At 43.6% G+C, this 18,930-nt stretch overlaps 1 protein-coding gene across 8 annotated transcripts in view; it reads right to left on the bottom strand.

Moving 5' to 3' along the window:
• The window catches only part of AMPH (amphiphysin), a 449,568-nt gene that overhangs the window by 20,274 nt on the left and 410,364 nt on the right, over positions 1-18,930 (bottom strand). For 7 of the 8 annotated variants that reach the window (XM_070726278.1, XM_070726279.1, XM_070726284.1 and 4 more), the window contains 2 exons: positions 14,893-15,012; positions 4,882-5,001 (listed from right to left, as the gene is read on the bottom strand). In XM_070726278.1, coding sequence (XP_070582379.1) covers positions 4,882-5,001; positions 14,893-15,012 — 240 coding nt within the window. Of the gene's footprint in view, positions 1-4,881; positions 5,002-12,256; positions 12,454-14,892; positions 15,013-18,930 lie in introns of those variants that run through there. The other variant, XM_070726282.1, reaches the window with a different exon arrangement.

Genomic DNA, 18,930 nt, shown 5'->3' with positions numbered 1-18,930 from the left:
AAGTAACAGTTTTAAATAGTACATTATGTTTTCTGCTTTGAAGATTTTATTAAAATGTGAATGTTTCTTAACACAGGATTTTCAAAGTAATATTTCTGAAACATGCATTCATATCATACTCATTATAGATGTTTATTATAGAGGATTGACGACCTGGCCCGTCTAGTCTGCCCTTATACTATTTCCTGTATTTTATCTTAGGATGGATATATGTTTATCCCAGGCATTTTTAAATTCAGTTACTGTGGATTTACCAACCATGTCTGCTGGAAGTTTGTTCCAAGCATCAATTACTCTTTCAGTAAAATAATATTTTCTCACATTACTTCTAATCTTTACCCCAATTAACCTCAGATTGCGCCCCCTTGTTCCTGTGTTCACTTTCCTATTAAAAACACTTCTCTCTTGAACCTTATTTAACCCTTTAACATATTTAAATGTTTCAATCATGTCCTCCCTTTCTCTTCTGTCCTCCAGACTATACAGATTGAGTTTATTAAGTCTTTCCTGATAAGTTTTATGCTTAAGATCTCCAACTATTTTTGTAGCCTGCCTTTGGACCCGTTCAATTTTATCAATGTCTTTTTGTAGGTGAGGTCTCCAGAACTGAATACAGTACAGTGATCCCTCGATTTTCGCAATCTCGATCTTCGCGAAACACTATATTGCGATTTTTCAACAAATAATACCATCTCGATCTTCGCGAAATGCTATATCGCGATTTTTCAAAAAATAATAAATTAAAAATACGTGCGCGGTTTTTCCCGCCCGATGACGTCACGCGTCATCACCAAACTGACGTCTACCATTGCTGGTTGGCCGAAATCTCAGCCAATCAGCTTTGCCATTGCAATAAGTTTGCCCGGCAATGGTGATACAGCAAAATTTCAGCCAATCAGCGTTGTCATTGCAAACATTTCGCCCGACAATGCTGATGGACAGAAATCTCGGCCAATCAGTGTTGTTTGCTCAGCGTGCTTTGCTTTGAAACTTTTGGGACTTTTGGAGCTGTTTGTCGGAGCTGTTTCTTGGAGTTGTTTCTTGGAGATGTTTCTTGGAGATGTTTCTTGGAGATGTTTCTTGGAGATGTTTCTTGGAGATGTTTCTTGGAGATGTTTCTTGGAGATGTTTCTTGGAGATGTTTGTGAAGACTTCTTGGAAGATGGCTCCTAAACATTGCATGCGGAGTGGAGGCAGCAACGCTAAAAAGAGCAGGAAGATGCTGACAATTAAGGAGAAAATTGAACTTTTGGACATGCTGAAAGCGGGACGTTCTAATGTAGATGTTGGTCGGCATTATGGGATCAACGAATCGACTGTGCGATACATTCGGAAAGACGAAAAGAAGATAAGGCAAACTTCTCAGATAACATTCAACAAGGCTGCAAAAAGAATGGTGACGCCTAGAAACAAACGCCTTATGAAGATGGAAGCTGCTTTGTCTGTGTGGGTACAAGACTGCTGCAAAAAGAGCATTGCTTTGGATACGAACACTATACGAACCAAGGCGCAGCAATTGTACAACCGTCTTGCAGACACAGAAGGAGGCGATGCAGATGAGGGAAACCCAGGTGAGGGCTGGGGTTTTTTATTCTGTCATTACTGTATTTAAGTGTTTTTTAAGGAAGGAGGGAGGGAGGGAGGGAGGGATGGAAGGAGGGAGGGAGGGATGGAAGGAAGGAAGGAAGGAGAGAGGGAGGGATGGAAGGAGGGAGGGAGGGATGGAAGGAGGGAGGGATGGAAGGAGGGATGGAAGGAGGGAGGGATGGAAGGAGGGCGGGAGAGAAGGGAAGGAAGGAGGGAGGGAGGGATGGAAGGAGGGTGGGATGGAAGGAAGGAGGGAGGGATGGAAGGAAGGAGGGGGGATGGAAGGAGGGAGGGAGAGAAGGGAAGGAAGGAGGGAAGGAGGGAGGGAGGGATGGAAGGAGGGAGGGATGGAAGGACTGTATGCTTTCATTCAAGTCACTTCTCTCTCCCTTTTCTGTCATTCTCTGTAGATGAAGGTGCTGGTGACTCTGAAGACCCCCAGCCATCAACATCTTCTGCTTCTTCAGCCCCAGCTACATTCACAGCAAGCAAAGGGTGGTTTGAGAAATTTCAACGGCGCTATGGCCTGAAGAGTGTGTCATTGCATGGAGAAGCTGCCTCAGCAGATACAGGTGCAGCCGAAAACTTTGTCCAGCGCACGTTTAAAGATCTAATTGCAGAAGGGGGCTACCTTCCAGAACAGGTGTTCAACATGGACGAAACAGGCCTGTTCTGGAAGAGGATGCCTTCACGGACTTTCTTGATGCAAGATGAAGCCAAAGCCCCTGGCTTTAAGGCCATGAAAGATAGAGTGACTTTGATCATGTGTGGGAATGCAGCAGGCTTTTTGATGAAGCCAGGGCTAATTTATAAGTCACGAAATCCAAGAGCCCTCAAGAACAGAAATAAGAATGCATTGCCAGTGTACTGGATGCATAATCCTAAAGCATGGATTACAAAACCCCTCACGCGGGACTGGTTTCATCAGTGCTTCATCCCACAGGTGAAGGATTATTTGGCTGCCAAAGGACTCAATTTCAAAGTGCTTCTCCTAATGGACAATGCTGGAGGCCATGATGACCTGGCACATGAACATGATGGGGTGCAAGTCGAATTCTTGCCACCAAACACCACATCGCTTATCCAGCCGATGGATCAAGGTGTTATCCGCGCATTTAAGGCACTGTACACGCGCAATTCTCTTGGAAGCATCGTGGAAGCAATGGATGCTGATGAAAACTTCACATTGAAGGCCTACTGGCGTCAGTACACAATTGCATCTTCTCTGAAGAACATTCAGAATGCCTTAATGGATATGAAGTCACAGACAATGAATGCCTGCTGGAGGAAATTGTGGCCAGAAGTGGTGCATGATTACAGGGGATTTGCTCCCGAAGAAATTCAAGATGCTGCAGTCCAGAACTCTGTGAAGCTGGCACAGGCACTGGGTGGAGAAGGCTTCATTGACATGACACCAGAGGAAGTCAATGGTTTGCTTGATGAGCATGGCCTACCGCTGACAGACAGAGATCTGGAGGAGCTGACCAGGTCAGCGAGTGAAGAAGATGAGGAAGAAGAAGATGTTGGCCTAACGCTTGAGCGGCTTGCAGAACTGAACAGAGCTGCTGCAAATGTACAACGCATGGTGGAACTTTGGGATCCCAACATGACTCGCTCTATACAATTTAAGGCCTCCCTTGACAACACCTTTGCACCATACAGAGCCATGTTAGCCAAGAAAAAGAAAATGTGCCAACAACTGCCCATAACTATGTTTGTCACAAAAACCACAAGGTCTGTCACACCATCACCTGCAGCGTCCATTGTAGACATGGTGATAGAAGAATATCCCGATTTATCCTAGTTATGCTAACCCCCCCCAAAAAATGTAAAAATGTAAATAAATATTGTTATTGTTTCTATCAGGATGACTAAGTGTGTTATTCAATGTGTACAGTACAGGTACAGGTAGAGGTACAGTACATTAAGGGGATGGGAAATGGTAATTTGTGGGTTGAAAGTGTTGGGACTGAGTGGCATACAGAAGAATGAATGAATGACTGAGTGAATGAAATTCAAACACAGGTGAGGGCTGGGGGTTTTTATTCTGTCATTGTTTAAGTGCTTTTTAAGGAAGGAAGGAGGGAAGGAAGGAGGGAGGGAAGGAAGGAGGGAGGGAAGGAGGGAAGGAGGGAGGGATGGAAGGAAGGAGAGAAGGGAAGGAAGGAGGGAAGGAAGGAAGGAGGGAAGGAGGGAGGGAGGGAGTGAAGGAGAGAAGGGAAGGAAGGAAGGAGGGAAGGAGGGAGGGAAGAAAGGAGGGAGGGAAGAGGGAGTGAGGGAGAGAAGGGAAGGAGGGATGGAAGGAGGGAGGGATGGAAGGAAGGAGGGATGGAAGGAGGGAGGGATAGAAGGAAGGAGGGATGGAAGGAGGGAGGGATGGAAGGAGGGATGGAAGGAAGGAGGGAAGGAAGGAGGGAGGGAAGGAGGGAGGGAGGGAAGGAGGGATGGAAGGAAGGAGGGATGGAGGGAGGGATGGAAGGAAGGAGGGATGGAAGGAGGGAGGGATGGAAGGAGGGAGGGAAGGAAGGAGGGAGGGAAGGAGGGAGAGAGGGAAGGAGGGAGGGAGAGAAGGGAAGGAAGGAGGGATGGAAGGAAGGAGGGAAGGAAGGAGGGAAGGAAGGAAAAAGCCGAGAAGCCATTGCCACAAGCGCTGCTGAAGGAGGACTCGTGCCCCAAGAAAGCCGGTGAGAGAGGCGAATCGGGCGGGCGGGGGGTAGCAGCGAGGAGCCCGGAGGCGCTGGGGGGGGTGGCCGGCATGAAAAACAACCATTGCCAGCCTCCGAACTGCCGTCGCCCCACCATCTGCGCATGCGCGGCCATGGAAAACAGGACGCGCATGCGCAGATGGTGTTTTTACTTCTGCACCGCTACATCGCGAAAAATTGATTATCGCGAGGGGTCTTGGAACGGAACCCTCGCGATAATCGAGGGATCACTGTACTCCAAATGTGGTCTCACCAGCACTCTATCCCCCCAAAAATCACAATATTCATTTATTTAATTTTTTAAAACCTTCTATTTTACAACACATCATTACACCATCAAACATAAAGTCATACTATACTTTAAATACTAATGGCACAATTATTCTAAAAACTACTGGAGTGATTACAGAGGAATGTCAAGGAAAAATCTCAATATCTCAATTCTCAATAATACACTCAATAGTTCTAGAATTCTTGGGATAAGTCATGACCAAACTTGGGAATTTGTGATAGAGTTAAGACCATGAATTTTCAGTATCATGCCGGAATGAGAAAAGGAAGGGAGAAAAAGTTTGTGCTTTGGTAGTACCTGGCTGTCTTCTGCTTTTCCTTCAATGTAATCTATGCTGCTTTCACCGCCTTTATTTGTAGAAGTGGCATCAAAACACTCAATTTCAGTAGGACCTTCAAGTACTGAGTCCATCTGCGACTAATAAAAAAGATAAAACTCTTTGTTATTCACATAGTTCCTTTTTAATATATCCAATCCTATAATAAATAAAAGAGTTTTTAAAAGAAAGTGCAGATAAAATTATGGGAAAAAGGTTTGCCTACGACTTTCAATAAAGATATGTCTTCTGCCATCAGTATATGAAGAGGATGACTTGCCGGAAGGTATAGCATATATTTTCTCTTAGTAACACTACAGATGTAATTTGAGTTGCGGGAAGGTATAGCATATATTTTCTCTTAGTAACACTAGAGATGTAATTTGGTAGATAGCCTTCTCCTGGAAATTTATTGATTCATTTATTTATTTATTATTATTATTATTATTATTATTATTATTATTATTATTATTATTATTATTATTATTTCAATACAACACAGCAAACGAGATCACTATGCTGGATTTCGTATTTCATCACCAGTCGAGTGCTTCCCAAGCACCTAGGACTAGGTGATGTAGCGGCGAATTATGTTTGCCGATCCCAGCAAAGCGGCCTTTTGCAATTGACAGATGGAGATTCCAATTCCAATGGTTTTCAAATGTCCTTTGGCACTGCGCCCAGCGTGCCAAGTACCACTGGGACCACTTTCACTGGCTTATGCCAGAGTCGTTGCAGCTCGATTTTTAGATCTTCGTATTTCACTAATTTCTCTAGCTGCTTCTGCTCAATTCTGCTGTCCCCTGGGATTGCGATGTCGATGATCCATACTTTCTTTTTCTCCACAATAAGGATATCTGGTGTGTTATGCTTCAGAATTCAGTCAGTCTGAAGTCGGAAGTCCCACAGTAGTTTTGCTTGCTCATTTTTGACCACTTTTTCGGGCTTATGATCCCACCAGTTCCTTGCCACTGGTAAATGGTAATTCCGGCACAAGTTCCAGTGGATCATCTGTGCCACAGCATCATGTCTATGCTTGTAGTCAGTCTGTGCGATATTTTTGCAGCAGCTGAGTATGTGATTGATTGTTTCATCTGTTTCTTTACAGAGTCTGTTGATTTTTCAATTCTGGCTTTGATAGCATTTGTTCTAATGGCCTGTTCTTGTGCTGCCAGTATTAGTCCTTCTGTCTCCTTTTTGAGTGTTCCACTTGTAAGCCATGACCAGGTCTTTTCTTTATTCACTTTGCCTTCAATCTTCTCCAATAACTGGCCATGCAATGCTTTGTTCCGCCAACTGTCCATATGGCATTGAGTTACAGTTTTTCTGTACTGGTCCTTAGTTTGCTTCACCTTGAGAAGTTTCCTATTGTTGACCTCCATCAAAGCTGACTCTTTGCTCTCCTTCACATAGTCAGCTAATGCATGCTTCTCTTCTTCCACTGTCTGCTTCAGTTGCAAAAGTCCTCTGCCGCCTATTTTCCTTGGTAAATATAGCCTGTCAATGTCACTGCGGGGGTGTAGTTTTCTGGTTTTCCTGTCCAGGTTGTCCAGCTCTGCTTGAGTCCAGTTCACTATGCCAGCTGTGTATCTAATGACAGGTATGGCCCACGTATTTATAGCCTTGATAGTGTTGCCACAATTCAGTTTGTTCTTTCTAAATTTTTTTGGTCCTCTGGATGTACTCTTTGCTGATCACAGTTTTCACATGGCCATGCTTGATATTATCCAGTTGCAAGATGCCCAAGTATCTGTAGACTTCTGGCTGGTGGCACTTGATGGTTTGACCATTTGGCATTTCAATGCACTCACTTTCAATGATTTCCCCCCTTTTCAGTGCCCCCGTGGCACATTTATCCAGGCCAAACTCCATGCTGATGTCATTGCTGAAGATTTGCACAGTGGTGGTTAGTGACTGTATCTCAGTTTCTGATTTTCCGTACAACTTCAGGTCATCCATATACAGTAGGTGTGAAATTTTTGGGGAATTCCTAGCAGTTTGGTAGCCTAGGTTTGTTTTCTGTAGGATGAGTGACAGCAGGATTATAGCAATGATGAATAGCAATGGGGACAAAGAGTCCCCCTGGAAGATGCCCCTTCTGATGTTGATCAGTCCATAGCTTTCATTCCCAACAAAAAGCTCAGTCTTCCAATATTTCATCGCCTTTTCTATGAATTTCCTGATGTTTTCATTGACTCCAATGACTTCCAGGCATTTTATGATCCAGCTGTGTGGCAATGAGTCAAAGGTTTTCTTGTAGTCAATCCAGGTCATGTATAGGTTTATTTTCCTGTTCTTACAGTTCTCCAAAATCATTTTATCAATTAGGAGCTGGTCTTTCGTACCTCTACTTCATCTTTTATTGCCCTTTTGTTCCACTGGCATGATGTCATTTTCTTCTAGGTAGTCCTGAATTCTGTCAGCTATGATACCTGTCAGCAGTTTGAGCATGGTCGGCAAACATGTTATTGGCCTGTAGTTTCCTGGTATGGCTCCTTTCGCTGCGTCTTTCTGTATTAAATATGTTCTGCCAGTTGTAAGCCATTCACTAATATTTCCTGTCTGCAGCATTTTGTTGAACAATTCGGCCACTTTTGCATGCAGGCTGGTCAGGTATTTCAGCCAAAAACCACGCACCTGATCAGTGCCAGGGGATGTCCAGTTCTTTACCCTCTTCACTCTTTCTGCAATCATTTCAGGTGTTATCTCCAGCTGCTGCATATTGCTCCCTGAGAATTCCTTCTCAAACTCCTTTATCTACCCAGCAGTCCTGTTATAGTCTTTTTCGATCTCCCAGAGATCTTTCCAGAACTTTGTTGTTATTTTCACCTCTGGCTTTTCAATTTTCTTATCTGTTTGTTGATGCAGGTTCTGGTAGAACTGCCTCTGGTTGGATTGAAATGTTTGATTAGCCTGTACTGGGTGATCCTAGCTTCATATCGCTCAATTTTCCTGTCTGTCGCTGTTATCTGCTGCTTTACAATTTCCAGAGCTTCCTCGATCTTTCTTGTACTAAGCCAGTACTTTTTTGTCAGTCTTTGATCTTCTGATTGTTCAGTTTCTGCTCCTTAATGTTCTTCAAGTTACTTGCATCTGATCTCAAGCTTTTGATTTTCAGTTCTAGTCGGATTTTCCATTTTGGTTTTCCAGTTGGTTTTCCGATTGGTTTCTGTTGCAGTAACCCTAGTTCTTCAGTTACTATCACAGCTGTACTGTAGGCAAGCTGATTCAATTGTTTAATTGAAGTTACATTGGCAGTTGCAAGTGCAGAGTTAATATCTTCCATCAGTGGGACAAGTCGTTTCTTGCTTATGTTTTTTAAGGCTGGCAGTCTCTTTCGCTCTGCAGCGGTGGAAGTGATGTGCCGGTGCCTGGAGGCTGTTGGGGCCTGGATGGGTGTCAACAGACTCAAACTCAACCCGGATAAGACGGAGTGGCTGTGGGTTTTGCCTCCCAAGGACAACTCCATCTGTCCGTCCATTACCCTGGGGGGGGGAATTATTGACCCCCTCAGAGAGGGTCCGCAACTTGGGCGTCCTCCTCGATCCACAGCTCACATTAGAACAACATCTCGCAGCTGTGGCGAGGGGGACGTTTGCCCAGGTTCGCCTGGTGCACCAGTTGCGGCCCTATCTGGACCGGGACTCACTGCTCACAGTCACTCATGCCCTCATCACCTCGAGGTTCGACTACTGTAATGCTCTCTACATGGGGCTACCTTTGAAAAGTGTTCGGAAACTCCAGATCGTGCAGAATGCAGCTGCGAGAGCAGTCATGGGCTTACCCAGGTATGCCCATGTTTCACCATCACTCCGCAGTCTGCACTGGCTGCCGATCAGTTTCCGGTCACAATTCAAAGTGTTGGTTATGACCTTTAAAGCCCTTCATGGCACTGGACCAGAATATCTCCGAGACCGCCTCCTGCCGCACGAATCCCAGCGACCAATTAGGTCCCACAGAGTGGGCCTTCTCCGGGTCCCGTCAACTAAGCAATGTCGGTTGGCAGGCCCCAGGGGAAGAGCCTTCTCTGTGGCGGCACCGGCCCTCTGGAACCAACTCCCCCCGGAGATTGGAACTGCCCCTACTCTTCCTGCCTTCCGTAAACTTCTTAAAACCCACCTTTGCCGTCAGGCATGGGGGAATTGAAACATCCCCCCCTCTGGGCACATTGAATTTATATATGGTATGCTTGTGTGTGAGTCTGTTAGTTTGTGGTTTTTTTTAAATCTTTAAAATTTTAAATTGTTGATTACTTATGATTTGTCTTTTTACATGTTGTAAGCCGCCCCGAGTCTTCGGAGAGGGGCGGCATACAAATCCAAGTAATAAATAAATAAATAAATTGGACCCTGCATGCGCAAGTATTTGGTCCTTAAGTTCTTGCTGCCTTTGAGTCATAGTGTCAAATGTCTCATCTGCAGCTTCTTGCTGTCTTTCCAAGTTTTCATCAGGTTCCAGTTGTGCAGTGACTCCAGATCTTATTGGAGCTTCGACTGGTGCCAGATCAGATTTTGGTGTTTCTATTTTGCAAATACAGTATTCTGTATTTCTTCTAATTCGACTTCACTGAACATTTGGTTCCTGATTATGAGTCGTCACTGATCGTCCAGTCAAAGTTCCGTTATTTTTGAGTCTACATATTCTTGTTTCCATAGTTGGTACATCCGTCTTTGATATCCACATTTTTCAGGCTCCGAGTTGCAATAACACTTCATGATTGTGCGATTCTCTGACATTGAGAATTTCTGCCGCTTTTTGATTTGTAAGCTTTGTTTGTTTTGTTCCTATAGCTCATTTGTCGATGGCTGCCCAGATTCCACAGCAGCCACCACGGTCCTTTTTATCCTGGGCGACGACAGAGCCAGTATGGACTTTTTTTTTGTTTTGTCTCTCCATTAGTTTAAATGGGTTAGGTACATTTAGTCTGGTTCCTCTGCTTTGATCACTCTGGCAAGGTTAGACCTATCAGTAGTTTACACTACCACCGGCACAGCTCTCAGCTTCATTGAAGCACACAAGCCCCACTACCATGACAAGGTGTACCCATCAGTGGGGATTATTATTATTATTATTATTATTATTATTATTATTATTATTATCATCATTATTATTAATTAGATTTGTATGCCACCCTTCTCCAAAGACTCAGGGCGGCTCGCATAATACAATATAAAACAATGCGTACAATAAATCTAATTAATTAAAAACTACAAGCTGAAATCCCAATATATTAAAATCAACCAATTCAGTCAAATGTCAAACCATACATCACATTTAGTAGACGGGGGGGCTTGATGTAATTGCCCCATGCCTGTCGACATAAGTAAGTCTTGAGACTGTTGTGGAAGGCAAGGAGGGTGGAAGCAGTGCGAATCTCTAGAGGGAGCTGATTCCAGAGGGCCGGGGCTGCCACAGAAAAGGCTCTTCCCCTAGGCAGGCCAGACAACATTGTCTGGTCGATGGGACCTGGAGAAGGCCAACTCTGTGGGACCTGACCAGCCGCTGGGATTCATGCAGCAGATGGCGGTCCCATAAATAATCTGGTCTGATGCCATGTAGGGCTTTGTAGGATCTATCTGAATAACAAAGAATTTTACATACCATTCTAATTTATCCTACAAACCTGGTATTTCCAAGTGATTAAAGTACTAACCACAACCAACTACAACCATGATGTGCAAATAAGGAGATATACTATGCAATTATCATAAGCAACTGATGTTGAATTGCAACATGCTTTCGATTAAAAAGAATGGTAAACAAAGTGTTGTGGTTAGCTCTGGCCCAGCTCCTGTCCCAAGGACTGTGGATGTGGGGGAGACATCCATATGCTGCAGGCCTGTTTTGCCCCCGGTGGAATCTGCTGATGAAAGCTCCTCTGACCAAGAAGACATGAGTGACAGGGAGGAGGAGAGTGTGGCAGACAGCTCAGAAGGAGATCAATTATCTAGCTCCTCCTTGGATTCAGAACAAGAGTTAATGATACAGCCACGCATGCGGAGAGCGATGCATAGGCAACAACAACTGAGAGATTATTATCAAAGAAAATGAGGCCACCTGTGGTTGGATGGGGCTGTGGTAATTAGTGAGGCTGCTATAAATAGCAGCCTGTGGGTTTGGCCATTGTGGAGGATTATCTGATTGTTGTGTTTCATGCCTGCTTTGCTGACTTTGATCTTTGTGTGCTGATTTCCCCCCGCTTTGAAACTAAACCAGAGCAAAGTGTGTTTCACTTTGTGAAAAAAGAAGGACTGTGAATTGCCTCACAGCTGCAAGCTAAGTATCACAGAACTGATAAGGGACTTGTACAAATTACCAGTTTGTTTGGAGACGAGAGCTCTTTGCTATACCAAAAGAGTGCTTGGTTTAAGTGAATTTTCATTATAAAGAACATTGTTTTGAATTTTCAAACGTGTGTGTCTGAAATTGTATCTGTGCATTTTTGGGAGGATTCTACCAGAGAACTCGACAGAACACAAAGTAGGAGGCAAGGGGCTTTTCATATTGTGAAATGAATTTGTTTTATGATAATGCAATAAAAATATCATTTCTTTTAATTCTCTGAGTTGTGGTTAACATAATCCCTTGAAGATAATATTAAGGTTTCCATTTGCCTTTCAGTGCAACTATAAATCTGAACAACTGTGAAGCAAAAAATAAAAATAAAAGCCAAATTTTATGCCTATTATAAACAGATGGATTTCATTGTATGGTTTTGTCTAGCACCCTGACTTCTATCCCTGCTATCTGCAATTTCACTCCCAGCTATCTTTACAAACATGGAGATTTCCCAGGCAACCATGGATCACCAAAAGCAAACACAGGTGGCAGAGACGAACAGGTAAAAGGGCGGGAATTTTAAATAGATTAACAAATAAGGGAATTTTTAAAAAGCCTGCTCCCTTCCATCTTTCTTACCAATTTATGTTCACTTGGCAACAAGATTGATGAAATACTGCTTTTAAATAGATGCAATTCTGATTTTTACAACGCATCTGCCCTCTGCTTTACTGAAAACGGGCTAAACGAGGAAATTGATGATAATAGTATGCATATACCAGGCTTCCAGATTTTTCGCACAGATCGGAATGCAAAATTATAAGGGGGGGGGGGAAGAGAAGAGGCTTATGTATATATATATATCAACAACAGCTGGTCTCAAGACATCACCATTATACAAAAATTCTTTGATGAAAACTTCGAGTCTTTAACTATTAATTGCAAAGCCTTTTATTCTCCTGGTGAGATTCATTCTTTCTTAATATCTGCAATTTACACCCCTTCCCAAGCATCTGTAAAAAAGGCGCTAAGAACCCTAGCTGATAAGATTACGGAGACTGAAGCCAAATACCCTGATTCACTGTCCATTATTTTGGGAGATTTAAACAAGGCAAACTTAAGAGATGAGCTACCCAAATACTTTCAACATGTAAATTGTCCCAGCAGAAGCAATATTTTAGACCATTGCTACACAACAGTAAAAAATGCTTACTGGTCCTTACCAAGAGCAGCTGTGGGCCACTCTGATCATTGCCTGATTCACCTTGTACCTGCTTACAAACAAAGATTTAAAGCCACAAAACCAACAATTAAATCAGTGAGGACTTGTACTGACGAAGCAAAGTTAAAGCTACAGGCTTGCTTTGACTGCACAGACTGGAGTATTTTCAAGACAATTCTGCAGACCTAAATGAACTCACAGATACTGTAACATCATATGTCAGCTTCTGTGAAGACCTATGTGTACCAACCAAGAACTTGCAAATATAAAGTAACAATAAACCTTGGTTCACAGCCAAACTCAAGCAGTTACATCATTCCAAAGAGGAAGACTACAGAAAAGGTGATAGAATGCTGTATAATAAGGCCAGAAATATATTAACAAGGGAGATCAGAGCAGCAAAAAGAAACTACTCTGAAAAGCTAAAGAATCAATTCTCAACAAATGAACCAGCAAACATGTGGAAAACTCTCAAAAACATCACCGGTTACAGCAAACCACCTTCCCAAGCTGAAGGAGATCAGCAACTGGCAGATGACGTGAATGTGTTCTACTGCAAGTTTGGAAAGAAATCACAACCACCTATTTGCACAACATCCATCCCAGACACACCATCAACAGCTAAATCTCCTACAACTGAACCCATCCCATTGTGTTTACAACCCCTAGTGATCACAGAAAAGGAAGTGAAAGATCTATTTCACACAGAAGCCTGGAAAAGCACCAGGCCCAGACAAGATAACTCCTTCTTGCTTAAAAGTCTGTGCTGACCAATTGGCCCCCATAGTCACCCAAATCTTCAACAAATCACTAGAGTTGTGCTATGTTCCTTCCTGCTTCAAATATTCTACTATCATCCCAGTGCCAAAGAAGCATCAAGGAACTGAATGACTACAGACCAGTTGCTCTAACATCTGTGGTTATGAAAATCTTTGAAAGGTTAGTGATGTTCCCTTTGAAAACCATCACAGATCCACTGTTAGACCCCCCTGAAATTTGCAAACCGAGCAAATAGATCAACAGATGATGCTGTTAATATGGCTCTACACTACATCCTTCAACATCTTGAATCTCCAATGACCTCAGCTAGGGTCCTCTTTGTAGATTTCAGTTCAGCACTCAACATCATCATACCAGACATTCTCTTAACCAAACTAAATTAGCTAGCAGTACCTGAACACACTTGTAAGTGGATCACAAGCTTCCTAATAGACAGGAAGCAGCAAGGAAGCTGGGAAAAATCACATCAAATACATGTACAATTAGCACAGTCCCCCCCCCCCAAGGCTGTGTACTCTCACCTCTTCTCTTCTCTCTATACACTAATGACTGCATCTCAAACAATCCATCTGTTAAACTACTGAAGTTTGCAGATAATACAACAGTGATCGGACTCATTCAAGACAATGATGAATCCGCATACAGACGAGAGGTTGAACAAATATCGGTGTGGTGTGACCAGAACAACCTACAACTGAACACACTCAAGGAGAAACCCTTCCATCCTTCCATCTCTCACAATATTAGGTAACACAGTATCAACAGTAGAGACCTTCAAATTACTAGGTTCTATCATATTTCAAGACCTAAAATGGTCACCTAACATCAAAAACATCATCAAAAAAGCACAACAAAGAATGTTCTTTCTGTGCCAGTTCAGGAAGCTCAAACTGCTGAAGGAGCTACTGATACAGTTCTACAGAGGAATCCTTGAGTCTGTCATCTGCACCTCTAGAACTGTCTGGTTTGGTTCTGCAATCCAACAAGACCGACACAGACTTCAGAGGATAATCAGAACTGCAGAAAAAACAATTGCTGCCAACCTGCCTTCCACTGAGGACCTGTATACTGCACGAGTCAAAAAGAGGGCAGTGAAAATATTTACTGACCCCTTGCATCCTGGACACAAACTGTTTCAACTCATACCCTCCAAACATCGCTATAGAGCACTACACACCAAGACAACTAGACACAAGAACAGTTTTTTTCCCGAATGCCATCACTCTGCTAAACAAATAATTCCCTCAACACTGTCAAACTATTTACTAAATCTGCACTTCTATCTCTACTAGTTTTTCTCATCATTCCTATCATCCTTTCCCCCCTTAGAACTGTATGACTGTAACCTAAGATTGTATCCTAAGATTTTTATTAATATTGATTGTTTCTTCATTGCTTATTTGACCTCTATGTTAATCATTAAGTGTTGTACCACATGACTCTTGAAAAATGCATCTTTTTCTGATAGCGTATGCACCAAGACAAATTCCTTGTGTGTCCAATCACACTTGGCCAATAAAATTCTATTCTATTCTATTCTATTCTTTATTCTATCCAGTGACTCTGATACCTAGTATGAGATTTGAACATTGGTCATGGTGGGTCATGTTCAATCCTTTTATCAGACACAAATGAAGATTTTTTTTCTACTGATTTTGTCTATAATAATTGGATGATAATAAATTCCAAAATCACTTTATCTATTACTCACCACAGTTTCGGCTGTGGACTTATCAGACTCCAAAGCCTGTGCTTCTGGCTTGGTATCAGAAGCTGCCATATTGATCTCTTCCTCTGCCTGGATTTCCAAAGATGGAGATTCTTCTTCAGCCTTTAATTAGGAAAAGCAAACAAATAAAGCTCAATGTTTGGGTTCACACAATCACTAGAAATCTAGAAGACTCAAACACAATTGCAATGCTGATCATATTATGTTCAAATGATAATAGAGGAGCTCAAAGATAGTATTGAAGAAAACACATAAGAGTTAATGAAATATGAGCTTAACTTGGAAAACAGAGATACGTAAGAAAAATACTTAAGATAGCTGCACCTTGATTCTATTTGGTATAGATTTTATCTATTTTTATCAATAGAGTTCTAGCATTTTTATTTCCTATTTCAAAGGAGTGACAATTATATAGTGCAACTGAAAATGAGTGAGAAGTGTTTTTGTCTTCACAAATGAGCATGAAATGTTTTTGCAGTGTTTTGGATCTGAAGGCAAAAACCTGGAGCATGTGGATATACAAACAGTTGCCCATTTCCTGAAAAATGGACAGATGATTTTCAGAAGTGCTGTAAATGCTAGCACGTAGTGAATATTGACAATAGTGATGTGACAGGTTTTTTGGTATTATTATAATTGCCTTGTCAGATATCTTAGAATAGAAGTAGTCAGGGCTTTGTAAAAGGGCATTGATATACACTAACATGCCCTTTCTCAAGGGGTGGAGCTAGCCTCCAAGTGATTGGGTTATGACTACCCAGTGAGGTCATTAGGACTGAATCAAGACTATAAAAGGAGTAGATCCTCCATTCGTACCTCTCTTTGATGAGGGAAGTGATGATTCTGCCTGCTAGTCTCCTGACCTTAGTAAAATGAATGAACTGTGTGCCACTGCTGGCCCTAGCTCAGGGCAGGCCTTGGAGGCTAACTCAACACCTTGAGAAAGAGCATATCAGTGTATACCAGTTGCCCTTCTCCAAGAAGGGTGGAGCTAGGCTCCAAGTGATTGGGACATACCAAAGTTTAAGGACTCTCTATGGGTGGGATACTAGGACCCAGTTGAGACCCTTCTGATAAGAATATGTGTTGCAGTACCCCATGGCCGAATCCTGAGTCCTTCTCAGTGAAGGCATCTATCTTGTAATGCATAATGAAGAGAGAGGGTGATGCCCATGCTGCTGCCCTACAATCTCTTCTATGGATATGCTGGCCAGCCATGCTGCTGAAGTGGCAGCGCTGCAGGTTGAATGTGCAGTTATCCCCTGTGGAGGAGGAAGCCCCGTCAGCTGATAAGCAAGGTGAATGGTGCTGCGTAACCCGCTTCCCACTGTAGTGGAGGAAATCTTGCGGCCAAGTGAGGCCAGGTAAAAGGAGATGAATAGCACATCTGATTTACATGAAGCAGTCATCCTCTCTATGTATATGGACAGAGATCTACGAACGTCTAACATATGCCATGAAGATTCCTGCTCTGATCTTGAATTCTCATAGAAAGAGGGAAGGACTACCTTCTGCTTCCTGTGAAAGGTAGAATCTCTTCTATAGGTATGCTGGCCTAAGCGGAGAACCACCCTATCTGGATAGAATGTGCAGAACTGCCAGCTCAGAGATTCTACGGGCTGAGGTGACAGCTACCAGGAAAGCCACCTTGAGTTGGTGCTTGATGGAGATGACCTCTCTGCTCCTTGGCATAGGGCGAATGGCTGCTATGTCCAGCAAGTGTTGGGTTATGTTTTTAGGTTTGGGGCAGCTCACAAAGAAATATGTGGGCATGGTAAGGAATTCAATCACCAGTCCCTTGGATATGGTCTCCTGGTTGTGGCCTCCCATCAGCTGGCGAAAAGTGCCAGACAACCCCTGATGGGAGGAGGAATGGGCTTAATAGCTTCAGTGGAAGGGGTATCCAGTGGCCCCTCAAAAGGGGTGCTTGCTCTGAATCCCCCTCTGAGAGTTCTTGTCCCCCCGCTCTTAACCCTATTGTTGTAGTGCGAAGGGAAGCTGTTGTAGTGTGTGGAGAAATGGCCGTAGTTGCTGTCGTGCCCCCTGTATCCCCTTTTTGGGAAGGGGTTGGGCCTAGCTGCTGCCCTGCGAATGCCCTGCAGCACTTTTCTTTTGTCCTTAGTCTCGATGACAAGTCTAAAGCCGACCCAAAGAGCAACTGACCCTTTAGGGGGGCCAATGCCAGCTTCCCTTTGGTTCGGACCAGTTGCGTAACCAGTTGAGATGCCTGGCCACCATCATGCTGCCCATCGATAGTGCCACTAATTGCGTTGCCTGCAATATGATGTCTGCAGTATACCTGGCCACTGTCAGGAGCTTATTCCTGGTGCGCACTCACATCTGATGCTGGGATGTGATCTTATAGGTTTGACAGCCATTTCAAGGCTGTGTGGGCGAAGAACGAGGCTGAAGTGAATGCCTTGATCACCCATGCCGCTGACTGATGAGCAGAGTGATGTCTGTCTGGTGTTCATCTGGCTTGAGCAGCTCTTCCATATCCCCCAGCATATGGGTGCTGGTGTAGAGCACTAAAACTGGTCTGTTGATCTTTGGGACCTGTAATGTCTGGTCCAACTGTGGTGTGATGTGGAAATATTTTTTGTCTAATGTGCTGGGCAGGGGTCCCGCGGCTGGGTTCTGCCATTGCTTCTCAATAGTGTCAAGAAACAACTGACTGGCAGTGATCTGGGTTTGGGGCTGAGGTTGAGGCCCTTCATCTGCCAAGGGCCCCTCCCATAGATAGGTGTCCCCCAATCCCAGTGCTAGCATGTCCATGGAAAGGATATTGAGGAAGTATTGCTCCTGGAAGATCCAGTGCTGTGCCTCCCTCAAATCCCTGTGGCCTGAACCACTGATGACTGACCTAGCAGGCCCCCTGCTGCAGCCCCTGAAGTTATGATCGGCCCATTGGGTCTGATCTCCCTATCTTGCCTAAGGGACTTAGCCTTTGCTTTGCCTTGACGGGTCCCTCTGTATGCCATGCTTCTATGTAGGAAGCGGTATGTGCAAAAACCTGTCCACACATATTTTGAAATAAAGAGTTAGCCCCTAACAGGATGAGACCAAGGAGACAGCCAGTAGGCAGGAATGCAGTGGCAAACAAGCAGGTAACTATATAGTTTTATCTCTCTTGAAATATATGTGTGTGTGTGTGTGTGTGTGTGTGTGTGAATCCCCCTTTCTTAAAAAAATCTTTTTTTGTAAATTATATAATTATTTTAATTATTATTAATAGTTATTAATTATTGGAAGTAATTACATTTCCAATATAATTGGGGGAAGGGGGGGCTTGCCACGGCCATGGCCTTTCCTTTTGCAGGCTTCCATCCATGCAGTGTAGGAGGAAGCAAACGCCTCATATTTCAGCCCACCCATTCGAGGGGTGTGGGGGTAAGGAGGGGGTGGGATCAGCCACACTGTTAATCCCCCTCCAGAACTCGCTCTCCCTTTCTCCCCAGGTTCCTGTGGGGACAAAGGCTGATCTTGTGGCCACGTGGTCGAGACAAAAGACCCTGGTGTTGATAGAAGGAGAAGGGGGGGTTGGAACAGTCATGTTGCCCTTCTGGGCCAGGAAATCCCCCCCTCGTCTCTATTCCAGCGGGCAGCCTCCTCTCTCACTCTGATCCCAACTCCTAACACAGGAAGGATCCTCCGGTGGCCCTTTAAACAGCAGCAGCCTTGCATGCACTCTCTCGATACCGCACCCAATTGCTGCCTGCCAGCTGATGCTGGCGCCACATCCGCGGACTTTTTTTTTTTAAAGTTTTTTTATTACATGTAAAATACATCTACTTAAAGATCATTACCCATTTTTGGTATACATTCTTAGTTGTTTTATAGCACATAGATAAAAACAAATAATGAGAAAACAGGGAGCTTACATCAATCTCGGTTAATATGTATTAGTAATAAAAAAGAGAGGAAGAGAAAAGAAGAATTTTTTTTAATATATTCCCCTATTGTATAATTAACTATATGATAAGATATTCAATTGATTCAGTACAAATGTGATCTGAGGCT

The sequence above is a fragment of the Erythrolamprus reginae genome, chromosome Z, assembly GCF_031021105.1.
Source record: "Erythrolamprus reginae isolate rEryReg1 chromosome Z, rEryReg1.hap1, whole genome shotgun sequence".
Taxonomy (NCBI): domain Eukaryota; kingdom Metazoa; phylum Chordata; class Lepidosauria; order Squamata; family Dipsadidae; genus Erythrolamprus; species Erythrolamprus reginae.
Note: the sequence above shows the minus strand (reverse complement) of the source record. Positions and strands in the feature narration are given on the sequence as shown.